At 44.9% G+C, this 21,177-nt stretch overlaps 1 protein-coding gene across 2 annotated transcripts in view; it reads right to left on the bottom strand.

Moving 5' to 3' along the window:
- The window catches only part of PHACTR1 (phosphatase and actin regulator 1), a 571,703-nt gene that overhangs the window by 77,154 nt on the left and 473,372 nt on the right, over positions 1–21,177 (bottom strand). For both annotated transcript variants that reach the window (XM_054557205.2, XM_054557204.2), the window contains one exon: positions 2,013–2,334. In XM_054557205.2, coding sequence (XP_054413180.1) covers positions 2,013–2,334 — 322 coding nt within the window. The remainder of the gene's footprint in view (positions 1–2,012; positions 2,335–21,177) is intronic.

Raw genomic sequence — 21,177 nt, 5'->3', positions numbered from 1 at the left:
GACAATGACAGCGACGACAATGTGTATGTGTAATAGATTAAAAGGTGCCACCCACATTTTAAATTATTATTGTTCTAATTAATAACAAGAATAGTTACCAATGATAGCAATGGGCCAAATTAAGTTTTGTTTTTTCCTTTTGCAGCAAGGGCAGGTGTTAACACCAAGAAATCAAGTCAGAATTCCTAGACACAGCAACCTCCCATTGAATCACTCCTTTCCCAAATGCAGAATACTCAGCTGACAGGCAGGAGCAGAGAAAGCCACCGAGAGTCAGGAAAACACAACCCGAAGCTCCCACCTGTGCATCTCGCTTTTGGCTCTCTAGTGATTCGCTGGGACCTCCAGACTGCCATTTTCCATCCATAGGACCCAATGACCAACAGCCACTACTATGGGACAAGCATTCAGCTCCCAGTCAGACACACCCTTTGCACCTCATAGACACACTTTCTCCTTGTCACACCAGGGCACTCAGTCAAGCAATGTGCCTCAGAGCCCCAGTGGGAAATCCCAGTGCCTTCTTGGATGTGAGGTAGGTGGCGGTGTTTGAATACACACACACACACACACGATCATGCGTGCACACACAAGAGTAATTGAGAACCAGTTTGAGAGATCCTCCTAGGTGGTGAGGAGTTAGGTTCGTGGCTGCAGGCCTGCCTGTGGGGTCATCTTTGCAGCTCTCCCTGAAGAGCAACTGGAGGCATATTCTGGTGAAAGAGGGAACTGCCTTGGTAGTGGCCAAATATTAGCGGCACATGCGCATATAATCAGAGCCTGGGACTCTGCTTCCTCCATCAGCAAGAACAGGGTATATCTTCCCACCTTCCCCCACCCTCTTGTTTCCCTCCAACACCTGCCAGCCCTCATCTTTTCTTATTTTACATTTTAATTCTTTTGAGTATCATAAAAGTAATATACACAGAATTAGAAAGTACTATAGAAAGATATGAAATATAAAAGTATTTTCTCCCCATTTCACCACCCCAGGAATAAATGCTATTAATGACTACCTATACATTTTTCCACAAAACATTAACGCTTATAGAGACACAATATGTGCATGCATGTGCATGTGTGTGTGTGTGCATGCGTGTGTGTGTACATGTGTATGTGTGTACACCCACACGTATGCAAAGATGGATATACAGCAGGTCCTTGAATAAGGTCATTTCATTCAATGTCATTTTGCCATAACATTGATGAGAAAAAAAAAAACTGATTCCCAGCTGGGGCCATCGTCTGTATGGAGTCTGCACGTTCTCCCCACGACTACATGGGTTTTCTCCATGTACTCAGGTTTCCTCTCACATCCCTAAGATGTACGTGTCAGGTGAAATGGCATGTCTACACTGTCCTAGGTCTGAGTGAGTGTGGGTGTGGGTGTGAGTGTGCCCTGTGAGGGGATGATATCTGACCAGGGCCAGATCTTGCCTTGTGCCTTGGGCTGCTATGACATGCTCTGGCTAGCCACCACCCTGAACTGGAATAATTGGGTAATTATCTTCTTTGTTTTTATTAATCTTTCTTAAACGTATGTACAGCTCACATTTATTTCAATGTTTAATATTAGAAGTGTTGTGGTCTTTATTTAGAAGTTTGGTGATATTTTTGTGACCAGAAATATGCTATAGGAACTTAAGTCTTGTTTATATCAATTAGTCTATGGTTAAGTTGGTTTTGTTAGATTTTATTTTACTGAAGTTGCAATTTTCACGAACCTACTGATGACACTGAGGACTGTGTGTATATAGAAGCATATACATATATATATGAACGTTAGTTTTTCTTTCCGATAAATGTGATTATTCCAGAGCTTTTCAATTGGCAACATTTTTTTTCTTCCATGCTTTGACCTTCAGTTTTTTGTCTCATTTTACTTTCCAACATTTTCCCCCCAAGTGGGGATGACCCCTTGTTCACATTCCTAAGTCATGGTCCAAATCCCTAAGCCCACCTCCCCAGCCAACCCCTCTCCTCCCGTCTTCCCTCCTGGTGCCCACCTTTACCTTTCCAGCCTCTGCATGGTCATGGCCAGCGTTTTGTTGAGCTCGTCTATCATTCTGCAGCCCGAGGGGTGCATGGGGAGGGAGCCGGTGGTGGAGGGGAGGTGCTGGCCGTGGCTGCCGTACTGCAGCTGGTGCTGGATCTGGGAGGGCAGGACAGTGTGGTGGTGCTGGGCCACACCCTGCTGGCCACTCTTCTGGGCTGTGTAGGACACCAGTGAGAGGTCTGGTCCTCCCACGGGCATACAGATCATGACTTTCTTTGGAGGTAGCGGAGGCGACAGTTTCACTGGCAGACAAGGCAATTTCACAGGGGCGCCAGGATCTGTGGCAGAAAGAGGGCAAGAGGCAGATGTGAGTTTGGGGGCATCAGAAGAAACCCAGAACACCAGATGCGCTCACCTGGAGACTGTGGCCAATGAGTTGAGCCTCTTAGGTAAAATGTGTCAATTGGAGACACCAGCGTGATGAGTGCTACTCAGCAAGTATCCATTGACTCTTGTTTCCTATTCCAAGTGCACTTGCACTGGCCATAAGGGCCTTCAGGAACCCAGACATTAGTGGTGTCTAATGCACAGTATGTCAGACAGAGACTTGGGAGCAGCCCAGATAGTGAGGCAGGAGGAAGGAGGCATGTGATGAGCTCTTCTGCTCATGGACACCTATGGACCGTCAAGGAAACCTTTGCTAGGATATGCCAAACTATGGTTTGGATGCAGTTTGTCCCTGCAAAAACTCATGGTGAAATTTAATTGTCAATGTAAGGATGTCAGGAGGTGGAACCTTTAACAGGTGGGGCCTAGTGGGAGGCACCTGGTGTGGATCACGGGTGTGGATCCCTCATGAATAGATTAGTGGTGGGTGTGAGCAAGTTCTAGCTCTCCCAGGAACAGATTAGTTCCCAAGGGAGAGTGGGTTGTTAAGAAGAGTCTGGGTTCCTCAGTTTCTCTCCTTTGCTTCCTCTCTTGCCATGTGCTCTCTGTACACACCAGCTCCCCTTCCGCTTTCCTCCATAGGTGGAAGCAGCCAGAGGCCCTCACCAGAAGCACCTTGTTTCTCATACTTCCCAGTCTGCAGAACTGTGAGCTAAAGAACCTCTTTTCTTCATAAATCACCTGGCCTCAGGTATTGTTACAGCAACACAAAACAGACCAAGATATGCCAGTCTACAATATGTGTCTACAATTTTGCCATTATGATGTGAACAGATCTTTCAAAGCTGGAACTTCCCAACAGGCATGAAATTTAAATCCAGCCCTAGGGTCAAGTCCACCAACAGCATGTCATTCTGCAAGTGCCTTTACTGCTGCCAACCTTAATTCCCTCTTCCGTCACCTAGGGACGACCATCCTGCCTTGAGAGGATGCTTTGTGAAGATTAGTTTTTGCAGATCCTGGCATGGATGCATGGGTGCATGAGTAGGGCAGGAGTGAGAGTGACTGCAGGACTGGTGGGCCCATTCAAGTGTGGGCTGCTGAAACAGTAAGGAGGCTCCCACAGGGGACTCCAGGCTGCTGGAACCTACCTAGGACCAACTGCTGGGTTCCATGACAATGCCATTGAGCTTCCTAGAGATGCTCCACATTTGAGGGGCTCAGGGTCAGACTAGACCCCAGGGCATTTCTGGGGAGATGTAGTCTGCTGCTGTACCCCACATTTCTGGAAATCACCTAGCACTGGAGGGGAACCTGGTTGAACCCTATGGGTTGCAGGCTTGCCTGGGAGAAGCATGGTCTGGAACAGCACAGCAGGGAGGAGTAGGGAGTCTCATTGCCCCACTGGCACTCCCTGTTGGGGAACACCACGCAGTTCTGACTGTCCATCTCGGAGGCCATAGATTCTTCTCTAATGATCTATCTGCCTTGAACGTGGCGTTCCTCCAGTCTAACTTACAGTCCTGCCAAAATGACATTCCTAGAGCACAAATCTGATTACATAGCTCCCCAGTTTAAAACCCATCCATGGACTAAACCTTCCTGATACATCATTCAAGGCCTTCCATGGGCTGGCTGCTGCTTGGTTCATCTCTTCATGTCCACATTGTACCTCTATGAAGTCTGCTCTGGTTCCCCTAGTTGGAAATAACCTTACCTATGGCACCTGAAAAGCTGGAGCAGAATCTCTCCTATGGCCCAGATCATTTTTCTCCTGTGGATTCTACCTATTTGGTGGCCCAAGGATTCAGGGTCTCCATCCTCAACAAAGTTGACCAGGTGGCCTTGGCCATTCTCCCAAGAGCTGCTGCAATCCTCCCCAGCCTCCTCCAGGATCCTCACCTTCCACAGATGCCTCTCCCTATCCCAGTAAGGAACTGAAGAGGGGCACTCACGGCTTCCCCACCTTCTGTTTTGTTCCAGCCCACTTTTCTCACCATTACCCAGACCATCCACCCTCACTCCTGAACTGCTGAGTTTCCTAAACTGCCTGATGTTTCCATAACCCTAGGCTTTTGCATGTCACTTTCCCTCAGTTTGGAATATTCTCCTCTGTTTTGTCTTCTTGGTCAATTACTAGTCGCCCTTCAAGATCCAGCTCACAAACAATCACCCCTGAAAAGCCTTCCTTGATCATTACATCCCTCTTCCCACTCTGTGGAAAGAGAGTGGGAACGTGGATGCATATTATGTCCGTGTTAATGATGATAGCAGGAATGACGACAGTTGTGATAATCAAGACTTCTATCATGCTTACTATGTGCCAGATACTGTTCTAAGGGCTCTTTGTATTCTAACCAGTTTAATCCTTACAACAAGTCTGAGGTAGATACCATTATTATCTCATGTTTACAGATGACGAAACAGGGTCTCTGAAGACACTATGCTGCGCTTCCTGTTTACATAACTGTCTCCTCTCCCGGAGAAGAGTGACAGTGTGTAATTTATTATCGTACCTCAAACCTCAGCATCTTGTTCAGTGCCCAGCTCACATCACAAGAGATGCAAATCGTGTTTACAGGATGAGCCAAAGTTATGATGATCTGCTGTGGGATGAATTCACACCTTCCCCAGAAATAGATACTCTAGGAGGGAGATGTGAGCCTGAAATGGATTACAATTTTAGGATCACGCAGTTGTGGCATATGGACACTAAACTTCTGATCCTACTGCTAAGACACAGAAAATTCTAATCATTTCAGGGGGCCTGATAAGATTGCTCCCCAACACCAGAATGCAAACCAGTCCTAACCACAGGCTTCCGCATGTTCGTTCCTGAGGGCTTGTCCTGTTCATTGTGACCCCTCATGCACATGGTGCAAGGTCACCACATTCAGGAACTTAACAGGCAGTGCTAGCTAGTTCCAAAGTGCTGAGATACAGAAAAACTCAACAGCATTGTCCAGTTCCTCTTAGTGAAGGGTCCAGCTCTTAGAAGCTTCAGTGCAGGCGGGTGCGGTGGCCCACGCCCGTAATCCCAGCACTGTGGGAGGCCGAGGCAGGTGGATTACTTGAGGTCAGGAGTTCGAGACCAGCCTGACCAACATGGTGAAACCTGTCTCTACTAAAAATACAAAATTAGCCGGGTGTAGTGGCAGGAGCCTGTAATCCCAGCTACTTGGGAGGCTGAGGCAGGAGAATCACTTAAACTCGAGAGGTGGACTTTGCAGTGAGCTGAGATTGCACCATTGCACTCTAGCCTGAGCGACTGAAACTCTGTCTCAAAAACAAAAAACAAAAAATAAAAAACAAACAAACAAACAAAAAGCTTCAGTGCAAACCTAGCAAATGCAATATGTCCTGAGGTGTCAAGCATTTTGCTCCAGGACCCTTAACCCGTATTTTCATTTGAAGACTCTGGTTCTCTAAGGCAAGTAGGTGCTCATTTGCTTGGTCAGGAGAAAGAACCAGGAGGGCAAAATGGAATTCTCTGCCTAGGAAGGGGCAGTGATTATATTGAGTTCTGCCCATCTTGTTAATCAATAGCTTCTTGTAACATTCCACCACTTCTTGTGACTACTTCCATAGCAAAACCTACTTGGTTTCATCACTAGAAAACTGGCCAAGTGAGCCCAGAAATTCTATGAAAACAGGCAAGGAAGAAGAGGCCAGCCGGACCAAGTTAGTGGAGACGGTTATTCTTATTGTTCCAGGAAAGGCATGCTGGGGCCGTGGGGAACCCCCCTCCTTCTTTCCTGCTGCATCTCCTTTCTGGTTGTTGTGATGCACATAGCTATGAATTAAAGAAGGGCAATGAATAGAAGTGAATCATTTAAAATCATTTTTGGCTCAGTGGATTTCATAAAAATGAACAAAAGTAAGAAAAGGGCTAAAATCAGGTAGAATTACCTGCTTTCTTTGAATTAGCCATGCAGTCTCTATCTTTCCCCAACATTGTGGATAACTGAGGAGAGGCTGGGCAGCTCATGTCTTTGTTAGAGTGGCAATGTCTATTTGTATATTTTTACAAATCTTAACACCAAGTCATTCCCCATAACATAACTAGAGGCACGATTTGGAACCAGCTGCATATTATCTGTCATTCTGAACTTCCATCTAAGCTTTTAATCTTCCTTTTCCCACTCAAACTTCTGTATTCTCCGGCTGCTTGACCACTACACCAGCCTGGGACACTCATCTCCTCTTATCGTGTGGATAATGGGGTCCCGGCCCTCTGATCTGTCCCCACTCTGTACCAGATATCTATCTCCCTACAGCACCTGCTGGGCATGCGTGAGGTCCATGATGGCTCCATGCTCAGTCCATGCTGCAAGTCCAAGTGTGACTCTGTCTGGACTCTACTACGAGTCTCCCACTTACATCTCTCGTCCACTCTGGCCTCTGGGTTTCCCGATAACCACGCTCCTTCTCTCCTCTTCAGGGCCTTTGTTGTACTCACCTCCTGAAATGCCTTCCTGTTCCTTGATAATAAAAATTGCATTCGCCCTTCAAGCGGCAAATGAAGACCCACTTTCCTCTGGCAGCCTTTCCTCCTTTAACTCCTACAACCCTGGTTGTAGGAGTTACAACCAGGCAGCAGTGCCAGTGGATTTGGCTCTGTTTTGTGCTGGTTACTGCTGGCTCCATTTGGGTGAGCCCTGTCTTACCAACTAGTTACCGGATGGCTCCTCCTATACGTGCTGCAGCAGGACTCTGAGGCTGGGCAGTGATGGAATGTGCTCACTGCCCTGTGGTCCTCAGGCCCAGGACTGGGGGTGCATCAGAATCACAATGATGCTCATTCCTCTTCTCAGGGATTCTAGGCTGGGGTCCAGCATTATATTTCTTTCTTTTTTAAATTTTTTTCTTTTTTTTTTTTTGAGACAGAGTTTCACTCTTGTTGTCCAGGCAAGAGTGCAATGGTGCGACCTTGGCTCACTGCAACCTCCCCCTCCCGGGTTGTTCAAGTGATTTTCTGCCTCAGCCTCCGAGTAGCTGGGACTACAGGTGCCCACCATGATGCCTGGCTAATTTCTTTTTTTTTGTATTTTTAGTAGAGATGGGGTTTCACCATGTTGGCCAGGCTGGTCTCAAACTCCTGACCTCAGGTGATCCACCCACCTCGGCCTCCCAAAATGGGTGGCCACCCAGTGCTGGCCACCTGGCCCAGCATTGCATTTCTAAAAAGCCACAGTCAAAAGTAATTCTTGGCCTCTTACTTTTGTCCTTTTCTCTGAACAAAAGGGCACCATTTCTTAGAGCAGAGTCCTTGGAACACCTGCAATAGTTGCCTGATGCAATTTCATGTTCCTGGGCTTTACTTTGGACCTGCTGAAACAGAATCTTTGGGCCAGACATTTGGATTTAAGATGCTTCCTGGCCGGGTGCAGTGTCACATGCCTGTAATCCCAGCACTTTGACCCCGTCTCTACTGAAAATATAAAAATTAGCTGGGCGTGGTGGTGCGTGCCTGCAATCCCAGCTACTCAGGAGGCTGAGGCAGGAGAATCACTTGAACCCGGGAGGTGGAGGTTGCAGTGAGCCGAGATTGTGCCACTACACTCCATTCTGGGTGACAGAGTGAGACTCCATCTCAAAAAAAAAAAAAAAAAAAAAAAAATTCTTCCCAAATGCTCAGCATATGCAGGGAGCTGAGAATCACTGGCTTGGGGTGCTAGATCGCTTGGTGTATGGTGCTGCCTGAGGCAGGGATACTGCAGCACTTGAGGCCAGGATGCATCATTTCCATCCAGCATCTGGACCAATGTCCATCCTGGGGGGGGCGGTCATTGGGATAATTTCCAGATTCTATTTCTATGCCCCCAACATGTAAAAAGTAAAAGACCAATTTTCCCTAAACCAATTTACCAAAAGCTAATTTGCCTAAAATCTATTCACCTAATGATTATCCTGTCCACATTTAGAATGTGCAATTAAAGGATACTTCTTAAACCAATTTGTCTAATGGCACTTCCAATTGAGTTTTATAAAAATCATTTGTCATTGAGCCTTTTGTAAATGATAAGATGTCTTATATCCTTGTAGGTGAATTTTTCTATTTTATTTCTATCTATAGAAATAAAATCTTTTATTCTATTTCTATCTATATCTTGTCTAAACTTTTAAGGATGTTTTAGACAAGTTTGCGTAAAGAGCCTTTCTTCAAAACTTTGTGTCAAGCAATAAGTACTTCATCAAACGATTAGCTTTTCCTACATAGTTGATTCAAAGCATTTAGGTTCTTCTGCCTTCTTGCTGATTTTTTATTTACCCTATGTGCACTCTGTAAATTTACTAAACAAACCAAGAAATATATATCTAGCACCCATTTCGGTTTAGTGAGGCAATTACATTTGTATAGCGAGGATGACAAAGGGAATTGGGTAAATCAGGATTCTACTGCATGGCATCCACTTTTCAAGATGCCAGTTTTTTTTTTTTTGAGATGGAGTCTCACTTTGTCGCCCAGGCTGGAGTGCAGTGGTGTGATCTTGGCTCACTGCAACCTCCGCCTCCCGGGTTCAAGCAATTCTGCTTCAGCCTCCCGAGTAGCTGGGATTATAGGCGCACGCCACCATGCCCAGCTAATTTTTTGTATTTTTAGTAGAGATGGGGTTTCACCATGCTGGCCAGGCTGGTCTCGAACTCCTGACCTTGTGATCCACCTGCCTCGGCCTCCCAAAGTGCTGGGATTACAGGTGTGAGCCACTGCTCCCAGCAGCCAACTTCTTAAAGTAGTGTTTCCATCAGCCTCATTAGGGAAGCTTGGGAGAGGCAGATTCCCGGGCCTCACCTTCAGAGTTCAGATTCAGTAAGTCCACAGTGGTGCCCAGGACTTTGTAAACAAACTCCCAGATCACTCCGATCTACCTGGATGGAAATGACACCTGCTGCTGCAAGTTCTTATTGGGCAAAGAGGCACAAAATCATTACCAACATTTGTTGGTCTAAAAAGTATAAGATAAACTATAAAATCATGCACTGATTCAGTTCTGTTGGCGTCAGCAAATTGCTTAATCTCTTTGATGTTCAGTTTTCCAGTCTGTGAAATCATGTGTTATGGCAAGCCTGTCCAACCGGCGGCCTGCATGCCATCCAGGACGGCTTTGAATGTGGCCCGACACAAAATCGCAAACTTTCTTAAAACATGACGAGATTTATGCACGGATCTTTTTTTTTTCTTTTCTTTCTTTTTTTTTTTTTTTCTTTTTTGCTCATCAGGTATCGTTAGTGTTTGTGTATTTTATGTGTAGCCCAAGACAATTCTTCTTCTTCCAATGTGGGCCAGGGAAGCCAAAAAGTTGGACACCCCTGTGTTACAGGACAATTGTAAAATTAAATAAAGTACATAAACTGTGTGGCATAGCGTCTGACACTCCAGACACTCCAGACAGTTATTCCACAGAGAGTAACCATAATTCTTGATGCTATCACCATCCTCATTATTAATTGCCTCCTTCAGGAAGCCCATCCTCCCGAGGCTGGCTGAGGCGCCTGCCCATGGGACCCCCAAGGCTTCGTGCTTCCCTGTGTCACAGCATTGCCTATTGAGTCAATTCAATCCCTTTCATTTTTCTTAACTTGTTGCTGATTTTTCCTTGCAAGGGCTATGTGTGATGTAGTAATTATTAAATTTCAGTGAGCGTGGCTATTTCCTCCCATTTTACCTGCTAGAATGAACTGAGCCTAGAGCATAGTAGATGCCCAATAAACATTTGTTTACCTTTTCATCGTGTCTTCAGAGCAACGGGAAAAGGTGGAACTCAGTGACTGGTTTCTGCTATATTAAGGGTCTGCTAGTCAAAGTGTGGTCAATGGACTAGCAGGAGCCACATGGCCTGGGACTGTATCAGAAAGGCAGATGCTCAGGGCCCAGCCCAGGCCCTCTGGCAAGATCTCCAGGGGACTCTGATCTATCAAGTCTGAGAAGCACCCCTGAAAGAGGCATTCCTTTCCTAAGAGGCTACTCCCTCCATAGGCAAAATGACAAATGCCCAGAGCCTTCTGGAGGAGGAGATTATCCCAGCACTGCTCTGGGAGGGCTGGGAAGGAGGTGCAGAGGCTTCTGCTGTGGGCCGAGGGCAGAATGTCCTGGTGATACCACCACTGGCTTATAACTCAGAAGAATGATTCTAGATCCTTGAGGGATAGCATTAGGAGACATACCTAATGTAAATGACGAGTTAATGGGTGCAGCACACCAACATGGCACATGTATACATATGTAACAAACCTGCACATTGTGCACATGTACCCTAGAACTTAAAGTATAATAAAAAAAAGAAAAAAAAAAAGGAACTCAGAAGAGATGGGGTTGAAGTACAGCTCCAAGACCAAGAAACTTTGCTACTCTTCCTAAGACATTTAGCTTTCCTGAGCCTCAGTTTTCTCATCTATAGAAAGGGAGTATTGCCCAGAGTATAGATCTGTAATGAGAAGTAAATAGATTAATAACTACACAGCTCCATGCAAGGTGCTGAGGGGAACTTAGGGTTGAAATCTAACCTGAGGCCTGCCCTGGTGTGGGGCTGATTCACTCTAGAGGAAGGGGCATCCTCTACAGGGCACTTTTTCTAATTTTACAAAGTCTCCATATAGGTTAGCAGAAGGCCTGAGTATAAAATACCCCTAGTACAGTCCTTGATGCATCACAGGAGATCAACAAATGCAGTCTTGATTCTCAGACAAACATCATAATACATTCCCCGCCTCTGCCATAGGTTGTTTGGAGGGTCAGACAGGATCACGTGAACATGCTTTGTAAATTGCAAAGTACCTTATATAGCTGCAGTGTTGCTAATAGGGCTTTCACCACACTTCTGAAAATCCACCTATCCTGATGCTTTCCAGCCTTGGGTGGGAAGGTAGAAGCCAAAAAAACAACAGAGAGTGTTTAATATGTGGTGGTACTATCATAAGTAAGCAGTGGAAAAGAGCAGAGGTGATTGGAAAGTGAATCAAGTAATAGAGCAGAGAGGCTTGCAAAAGACTTCCATGGCAGTTCTCCATGCTTGCAACAAAACACCACCACAAAACGCTCCAGGAGAGGTTTATAGGTTTCAGTGTATTGTTCTGATGCACACCGCACTACATCAGTATTGAAAACTAGTGGATGGGGTCGGGTGCAGTGGGTCAAGCCTGTAATCCCAGTACTTTGGGAGGCCAAGGCGGGCGGATCACGAGGTTAGGAGTTCGAGACCAGCCTGACCAACATGGTGAAACCTTGTCTCTAAAAAAGTACAAAAATTAGCTGGGCGCAGTGGTGCGTGCCTGTAGTCCCAGCTACTCGGGAAGCTGAGGCAGGAGAATTGCCTGAACCTGGGAAGTGGAGGTTGCAGTGGGCCAAGATTGTACCACTGCACTCCACCCTGGGCAACAGAGTAAGACTCTGTCTCAAAAAAAAAAAGAAAGAAAAAGAAAGAAAACCAGTGGATGACCTAGGAGTCTGAAAACCTGCGTGCTTTGCTTTTAACTGCCTGAGGAAGACATCTAACCTTCCTGGGATTTCGTCTCTTTACCTCTAAATATCCTGGAATAAAAATGCCTCCTTTCCCTTGATTCCTGGGATAAAAATGCCTCCTTTCCGTTGACAGCACCTCACTGAATAAATGGTTTTGCATCTATCTGATGCATGATATTTATTAATTGTTGGAGGATACACGCTACCTCTTGCCTTTCTAATGATGATGGTGGCTGCTCCTGCTGGGACACACACAGAGCTCTCTGCTTGCTGACTTATTTCTGCAGCCAGACTGATTGAGAAGCAGTGTATTCATAAAACTGTCTCTGTTGATGGAGTAGAAGAAGCCAAAATGACCAGTTCCAGAGAACAGGAAAATAAACCCAAACCGTGAATGTCACAGAGCCATAAAACCCAAGAGGGCTGTATTTCCAAACACGACACAGCCCTGGCTTATGACTTCAGACAAGGAAAGAAAAAGCAAAGATGACTTCTAAAGTTGGTCCTCGTGCCGTATGGCTGTAGCCTACACATGGAATAAGTGTGGGCTAAATAAATACACCTCTAGCCTCTCTTCTTACCACCACAAATGAACTTTTTTTTTTTTTTTTTTTGAGACGGTGTCTCTCTTTGTCACCCAGGCTGGAGTGCAGTGGCGCGATCTGGGCTCACTGCAATGTCCGCCTTCTGGGTTCAAGCAATTTTCATGCTTCAGCCTCCTGAGTAGCTGGGATTACAGGTGCTCACCACCACGCCCAGCTAATTTTTGTAGTTTCAGTAGAGATGGGGGTTTCACCATGTTGGCCAGGCTGGTCTCAAACTCCCAATCTCAAGTGATCCATTCATCTCGGCCTCCCGAAGTGCTGGGATTACAGGCATGAGCCACCGCACCAGGCCACAAATGAACTTTTTAATCAGCACCTGCTATAGAGGCCCATTTGTAACTGCTGCTGTATCGGCAGTTACTTGTCAATGAGCACAGCACTTAGTGCCCAATGAATAAAGGTGTTGCAAAATTTTCTCAGTCATTTGCCAACTGGTTGCAGTGAGCTGGAATTACTTATCTCCTTTAATTACTTAACCTTAGATATAGGCACTCCATCTGAAGATGGTGGACTATAATAAATGGCCTATTGGCAGTATATTTGGAACAGAAATGAGAGTCCAGCATCGCTAATCTACTAAATCAGATTCCCCTTGGCTGCAAGAAAGAGGTCAACAGGAGCTCCATCAGTTCCTTCAGAACACCAGGCCCGCCTAGGGATGATCACTCGCCTGGAGTTTTGCCTTGGTCAAAGGCAAAATGTGCTGACTGACCCCTTGTGGTGAGAGGGATGATGTTGAGGGAAACAAGAGTAATGGAAAAAATGTTATTTTTGTGAAATGCCCCAAACCTGGCTTTCCCTTCCAAGCCAGGTCAGCATGTGAAAACCACAGCAGATATCTGGCCTCTGTGAGGACCATCCTCAGATCTGGAATCGTAACCTCAAGGGCGATGATAACATACACAACCCTGGCATCCTCAGCTGACTTAGTTTCAGAGCCACTTTCCATAAAGAAACATTAAATTAAAAAAAAAAAATTACTAGGCAAATAATAATTGTAGATATTCATGGGATGACATTTTGATACATATTTGTAATGTGGGATGATTAAATCTGGCTAATTAACAAATCCATCACCTTACATACTTATCATGTTTTGGCGGTGAAAACATTTAAAATCTTCTGTCTTGGCAATTTTGAAATATACAATGCATTATTAAATGTACCCTGGGAAGATGGCCATGAGTAGGGAAGGACTGGAGATGAGAGTCACTCTCCAGCTAACTGAGTCACTTAGGCACGTCCACCTTGCAGGGCATGTAATTCAGTTAGTGTTTTTTTTTCTTCGATAAAATTACACGTTATTCATTCATTGCCAGAGAACTGCTCTCTTTTCTTTTTTCTTTCTTTTTTTTTTTGAGACGGAGTCTTGCTCTGTCACCAGGCTGGAGTGCAGTGGTGTGATCTCGGCTCACTGCAACCTCCACCTCCTGGGTTCAAGCAATTCTCCTGCCTCAGCCTCCTGAGCAGCTGGGACTACAGGCACGCACCACCACGCCCAGCTTATTTTTGTATTTTTAGTAAAGACGGGGTTTCACTACGTTGGCCAGGATGGTCTCGATCTCTTGACCTCGTGATCTGCCCACCTGGGCCTCCCAAAGTGCTGGGATTACAGGCGTGAGACACCGCACCCAGCCCAGGGAACTGTTCTCAGATAGTTAAAATGGTAGATGTCCTTCCAATCATGGAACAAACACCTGTTGAGAGGATCGGTAAGTATTTTGTGAGAAATTATAAATCACCTACATAAAAACACATCATATTGTTTACGTCTGCAGCCACGAACTAGTGCTGCTGTTCCTAGGGAGAACGGAAGAGAAGAATGCCCTTCAATTGATCACTGTGCTGTTGAACCTGGACCTTCTGCAGGACAGGCATAAAGGAGGGTGAGAAATGCAGAGATGGAGAGATGAAAGGAGCATTCATTCATCCAAGCGGATAGGGAATCAAATCAAAGTCACCACGTCATCAGGGTGAGCATCAACACATTCATCTGCTCTCAAAACACGCAAAATAGGAGATATACGTATGAAGTTTGAAAGTAAATTGAGATCATATAAAAGAAAATACTGAGCTGGATGTGGCAGATCTCGCCTGTAGTCCCAGTTACTTGGGATGCTGAGGCAGGAGGATTGCTTGAGCCCAGGAGTTGGAGATCAGCCTGGGCAACATGGAGAGACCTTGTCTCTAAAAACGTTTTTAAAAATTAGCTGGCAGTCGTGGTGCATGCCTATAGTCCCAGCTACTTGGGAGGCTGAGGTGGGATGATCATTTGAGCCCAGGAATTTGAGGATGCAGTGAGCTATGATCGTGCCACTGCACCCCAAGCTGGACAACATAGTGAGACCGCATCTCAACATACACTCCCCAAAACTATATATATATATATATACACACAGAGCTATTAAGAGGTAGAATATTCATGGTGACAGTGTAAGTTCAAGCTAGATCCATAAATACTTCAAAGAAAAAACAAGGACAACTGCAGCTCATCTCTTACCTTGGATGCACGATGATATTTATTCACTGTTGGAGGTCACACTCGTATTTTTTGCATTTACAATGATGTTAATGGCTGGTCTAACTGTCTGTAGTTGGTGTGTGTAAAAGTATGCCTGTTTCCTTCCAAAATTCTTAGTGCATGGCCTGAGACCTACGGCTGGACCATGAGTTTGATCAATATGGGTGACTGTCATGTTCTAACTGCTACTCTTTAAAGGGGTTGCTTTTACATCTAGGTTATCATGTTTCCTTCAAACACTACAGAATACAGGGGAATCAGGGTTCATTTATGGCAGAACTTAGAACTGGAGAACATTTTGCTAACTTCCCTAAAATGTAAGTATCCTGTTATGAAGATACAGGCAAAAGATCATCAAACTCCTCCTTCAGCAACAGGGCTTCTCTCCCTCACAAAGCCTCCTGTTCAGCATTAGCTAAGGACTCAGCAGGGAACACATCAGATTAAATCCCTGCCCTCATGAAACTTACCCCTGGGATGTTTAGAAAATATCCAAAAGGAAGGAAGCTTGGTGCCTTTTGCAATTTCATGTTGATGTTGGACATGCCCCAGTTTATTTATACATCCAGTTATAAATCCATCGAACAGCATTACTGTCCATCTTATTCACAAGAACAATTGAGGAGACATGCTTAGCTGAAATCAAGCAATTGCTGCTAAAAAGTGCACAAAAGATGCTAACTTCCTCCTACAAAGTTAAATCCTTCCTCGTGACATTCACAGCACTCCACAGTTTCACCACAATCCACTTTCAGCCCCAATTTTCCTTACTACACCACAAGAATCCTACATCCCTGCTGACTGGACTATTTGCTATTTCTTGAACATAATAAGCCTTGTACCCATGTGCCTGTGTGTCCTTTGCGTCTTGTTTAAGAACAACCTCCTCCTCGAATCCTACCTGTCAAAATCCTACTCATCTTTAAGGCTTGTCTTAAATAAATCCTCCTCAATAATGCTTTTTCTTGATTCCTCCAAAAGGATTTGACTTGTTATACTTGAATTTATTTAGAGGCATGTTTACATCTCCTCCTATTAAACATTTTCTGTAGCTTATCACAGCCTGCAGCTCCTCCCGCTGATGGCCTTAACCATTTTTGTACATTGTATGAGGGCTGGCAGAACACCTTGCACATAGCAGGCATTGAAAACATAAGTGCTGAGTGAATTAAATCTCCAACCTAACAGTGCTACAAAAAAGACAGGTATTTTGCTACGATCTTTGCCCTGGTTATAGAAATCAGAGCAGAAAGCATCCTTTAAAAACTGTTTTAATCAACAGATAGTCCTTGTATGCACTACAGAAAAAAACTTCTGCATTTTGAGAATAGAAACAAGAGTGGAAAAACATGGAGAAATGGGTAGAAAAGTGAGTATAAAAAGTAAATTCAGCTAACTCCCCCATTCGTTCTGTGTTGTTTCCATTTCTTATTTTTTGTTTGAGTTTTGACATCTTAAAAACCTTTCTGGCTGGGGAGACTGTCCCTCCTGGGGCTGGCCAATTCTCAGAGTTAGCAAGGGCCAAGCCAGGAGCAGCCCTTTGATATGGAAACAAACCAGTCCAGAGCCAGACTTCCTCTATCAGGCCTGTCCACCCCAGGATGCATTATTCCTCTGCCTTAATCATCCCATGGCCAGGTACCAGGCAACTATAGAACATTTGTAGAGCTTAGAGCCTGCTGACACCATGCAAACTAGCCAGTCCTAAAGTGCTCTGTCTGCCCTGCTTTGCCTTTCTGCAGAAACCCCAATAAACTCTCTAGCCTCGGCTTTCCCCTCTCCTTGCTTTCTGCCTCCTGACCACCCTGAGGCTTCCCCACATGCCCTGTGTGGTGAGCCGTGCCTCCCGTCTCCAGGGCCCGTGAGTATAATAAACCTTACGGCTGCACTTGACTGACCATTTCATAAAGAACACAGAACACCTTCAAAGTATCGGTTACCAAGGGAGTGTAAATCTTAAACCTCTGAGACTTCTATGCAAACATTCATTTTTTCCATTTAAAGGCATAGATAAAGTCCAAGTTCACAGTGGTCTAATCTTTGGTTTCATTGCACTGGGATTACTGGGAGGGAAGGCAGGGACAGAGGCAGAAGTAGCCAGGTGGTTCTGGAGGGTTGGAGACGAGGACATGGAGGGTGGGGAATGTGGGGATCAATGGGAGAGAGAGAACATCGGAGAAAAACAGAGACACATAATGAAATCATGCAGCAGCATGTGACTGTAGAACCGTGAAAAAGTCTGCAAAACTAGAGAGACAGCTATAACCAGGAATATTGGTCAAGCGTGGAGAGAGGATTCTCATTACATAGGTACACATGCTAGGGCTGAGAATAACACAGGGCATGGACACCATTCATCAAGCAAAGTTGTAGTAGCAAATACTTTGGTAACATTGAAACGAGCAGTCAACTAAGCTCTGAGACTATATTAAGTTTCCTTGTATTTTGAATTCTAACCACTGTGCAAATAAGTCCTGGGTAGGTGTGTATTATCAGTGGGACTTGTCTTTAAGGATAAGCCTCAGTTTCCTTTCTTTGCTGAAGTGTCAGTAATCTGTAAGTGTGGTCAGATGCTTCCTATGTGGTTTGCCCCTCCTCCTGACTCTTACACAAGCTGTCTCCTTTGGGTCTGTTCTTTGAAACCCGACCCAACTGAACTCAGATCCTCCTCTTTATAACCAACTGCCTTGAGTATATGACTAATTTTTGAAGAACTAGATAATTTTTGTCCTTGAGTCACGCTGTGAACTGAATTGTGTCCCCCCCCCCAATTCATCTGTTGAAACCCTCACCCCCAATGTGACTGTATTTGGAGTAAGGAAGTAATCAAGGTCAGATGAGGTCATGACGATGGAACCCTAATATAAGATTAATGTCCTTATAAGAAGAGACATCAGGCGGGGCTCAGTGGCTCACGCCTGTAATCCCAGCATTTTGGGAGGCCGAGGCGGGCAGATCACTTCAGGCCAGGAGTTCAAGACCAGCCTGGCCAACATGGTGAAACCCCACCTCTACTAAAAAAAAAAAATACAAAACTTAGCTGAGCATGGTGGCACAAGCCTGTAATTCTAGCTACTCAGGAGGCTGAGGCAGGAGAATCGCTTGAACCCAGGAGGTGGAGGTTGCAGGATCATGCCACTGCCCTCCAGCCTGGGCAACAGAGCAGAAACTGTTTTTTTTTTTTTAAAAAAAAAAAAAGCAGAAGAGATATCAGAGATCTCTTTCTCTCTCCCTGTTATGTGAGAACATAGAGAGAAGGCAGCAGTCTACAAGCCAGCAAAAGAGATGTCACTAGAAACCAAACCCTATGGACCTTGATCTTGGACTTTGCAGCCTCCAGAACTAAGAGAAATATATTTCTGTTGTGTAAACTACCCAATCTACATTCTTTTGTTGTGGCAGCCCAAGCAGAATAACACAACTTATAAAACAAAGGGGCCGATTTTCTACCTTCTTAAGCAGATTAAAACATACAATGCTAAAACACAAAGAAAGCTGATTTTTTTTAAGATTTGGGAATAGGCCGGGCAAGGTGGCTCATTCCTGTAATCCCAGCACTTTGGGAGGCAGAGGTGGGCGGATCACTTGAGCCCAGGAGTTTCAGACCAGCCTGGGCAACTTGGTGAAATTCCTTCTCTACAAAATATACAAAAATTAGCCAGGCGTGGTGGCATGTGTTTGTAGTTCCAGCTACTCAGGAGGCTGAGGTGGGAGGATCACTTGTGCCTGGGAGGTGGAGGCTGCAGTGAGCCGTGATTGCGCTACTGCACTCCAGCCTGGAAGACACAGTGAGACCCTGTTTCAAAAAAAGAAAAAAAAAAGTGGGGGGGGCGGGGAATCTTGGTGGAGATAGTATAAACAAATGGTTATAAATGAGAATTCTGGAGTCAAACAAAATAGGTTCATGCTTATCTGTCACTTACTAGCTAAGTAACTACGACCAAGTCCTTTAATTTCTCCAAATTTCATGTTCATCTGTGAAAAGAGGTAATAATGATAACAATATCAAAGAGTATGTGGTAAAGTTCTCAAAAAAGGCTAACGACATTATTATTACCCAAATGTGAACATCTGACTGTGAAGTCCAGCTAAATTGATTTATCCTTCATTCAACTGGCATGCCAGGGGCACCTGCCACAGGTACCTTACACAGAAGGCATAGGTTATTCATGCGGCGTAGAACATCTGACTTCTGGAGCCAGAATGCCACGGAGAAGTGACTGATGATGACTTAGAGAGGCAGGAGAGAGTGGCTTTTGCCTTCATCACCCTTTTGGGGTCACCCATCACTCCAAGGATTCCAAGAAGGATGCATTTCACTTCAGATCACATTCATTACACAACAAGCTCTGTCGGACACTGTACTTCTGGAAACAAAGGAAACTGATGCCAACAACCCCTGGCCCTGTATCACATGCTGTTGCATGGTTGATGCTGGAGGAGGTGAGATGGAAAGAGATTTTAACAAGAAACGAAGCAAGACAGACAGGGAGAATGAGAGAACTTCTCCCCACCTGGCTGATGAACAGAAGAAATTTGTAAGACAAATACTCTCCAAATTAATTACATTTTCCTGATAAAGTGGAAGCAAATGCCACAGTAGAGGTATTTCTGCATGACTTTCCTTGACTGTGAATTTGGAAGTAGTTCCAGTTCAGCCTCACATTTCCTCCAGCATTCTACCAGATCATTAGCCACTGTCACTCCCCATTAATCATGTTTGGTGTCTTTCAATTGTCCTGTGTTTCCTTTCAAACATGTCAACAGAGCAGCAGACACTGACAACAGACTAAAACTCATGAGTCTCAATTTAGAGTTCTGGAATTCTTAGTTTATTAATTCCTTCTGACATGGCCCAGATGTCTTCAGAGCAATTAGTAACAGAACAGGGTTAATGTAGCTACCTCATGGTGATGCAGATTCATTATAACTGATTGCTCACTTATAAAAATTAAGCAAGTCTAATTGAGTTTAAGCCCAAAAGGATAGCGCTAGATTGCAGTCCACAGACTTCTCCACCTGTCTTGCTTTATCATGTTTAAGAGGTTACCAGGTACTACATAGTAAGGATATTAGCTTTTTGTGTATTTTTATTCATTTGATCCAAGCTGTATAGAGGTAAGGCATATAGATAATAGAGTCTACTCTCTCAGGAAAGGACCAGGGAAGCCAGAGAGATGGGGCCAATTGAGATATCTTCGGTCTCTCATATGTAAAGAACCCTGTGGATACAAGGCCACCTGAGCTCCTGGGCTCATAGATGAAACTCAAGTTTGCCTCCATTAATGAGATAACTAGATAAATCGGAGGTGTCGTTAGTTAAGAAATTCTGCTGACTCTTCTTTTTACAATGTCTTATCTACTGGTTTGCTCTCTCTCTTCTCACTGATATCGGTCAGATACTTGTTAGCCCATATTTCAATGACTGGAGAAGCCTCTTCAATGGTATCCGTGGCTCAGGGTATCCCTGGCCCAATGGTATCCCATGGCTCAGTCCATTTAACTGATCTGACTTTGGAGTGCGTGGCCTAGAGCTAGCCTCGGTGGTGGCTTCTCTGATAGGCCTTCAACCTGCTCCTCTTTCTGCTCCTTCTACATGGTGATCCAAGACAATCTCTTAAAGGCTAGTTTTCATCATATCACTCCTCTGCTTAAAAACCTCCAAAGTCTTTTCACCACCTAGGGATTAAAATCTAAATCTTTTTATGCCTTTTTCTAGTGAGTCCTGTCTCTCAGTATACCTCAGAATGAAGCTTCCACCCCTACTCAGCCAACTCCTCAATGACCGAAAATGTTGCCACCTCTGAGGCTTTGTCTAGGGTCTTCTTTCCTGGAATACTCTTCCCTCATTTTCTATAAATGTCCTTCATGCTTGAAAAGTCAGTTCAAGCTTCAGCCTTCTCTTTATCAGACTGCATTGAACTGTAAGTGTTACTGCTAACAGTAGTTATGTTAGTACTCTCTCTCTACGTATATATATGCATTCATTAAACCAGGGGTCCCCAACCACCAGGGCCATGAACCTGTACTGGTCCGCGGCCTATTAGGAACCAGGCTGCACAGCAGGAGGTGAGTGGCAGGTGAGTGAGCAAACCTTCATTTGTATTTACAGCCACTCCCCATTGCTCACCATTACCTCCTGAGCTCTGCCTCCTGTCAAATCAACAGCAGCATTAGATGAGCGCGAACCCTATTGTGAACTGCGCAT

Source organism: Pongo abelii, chromosome 5, assembly GCF_028885655.2.
Source record: "Pongo abelii isolate AG06213 chromosome 5, NHGRI_mPonAbe1-v2.0_pri, whole genome shotgun sequence".
Lineage (NCBI taxonomy): Eukaryota > Metazoa > Chordata > Mammalia > Primates > Hominidae > Pongo > Pongo abelii.
The sequence above is the reverse complement of the archived record's forward strand: the minus strand, read 5'-3'. Positions and strand labels throughout refer to the sequence as shown.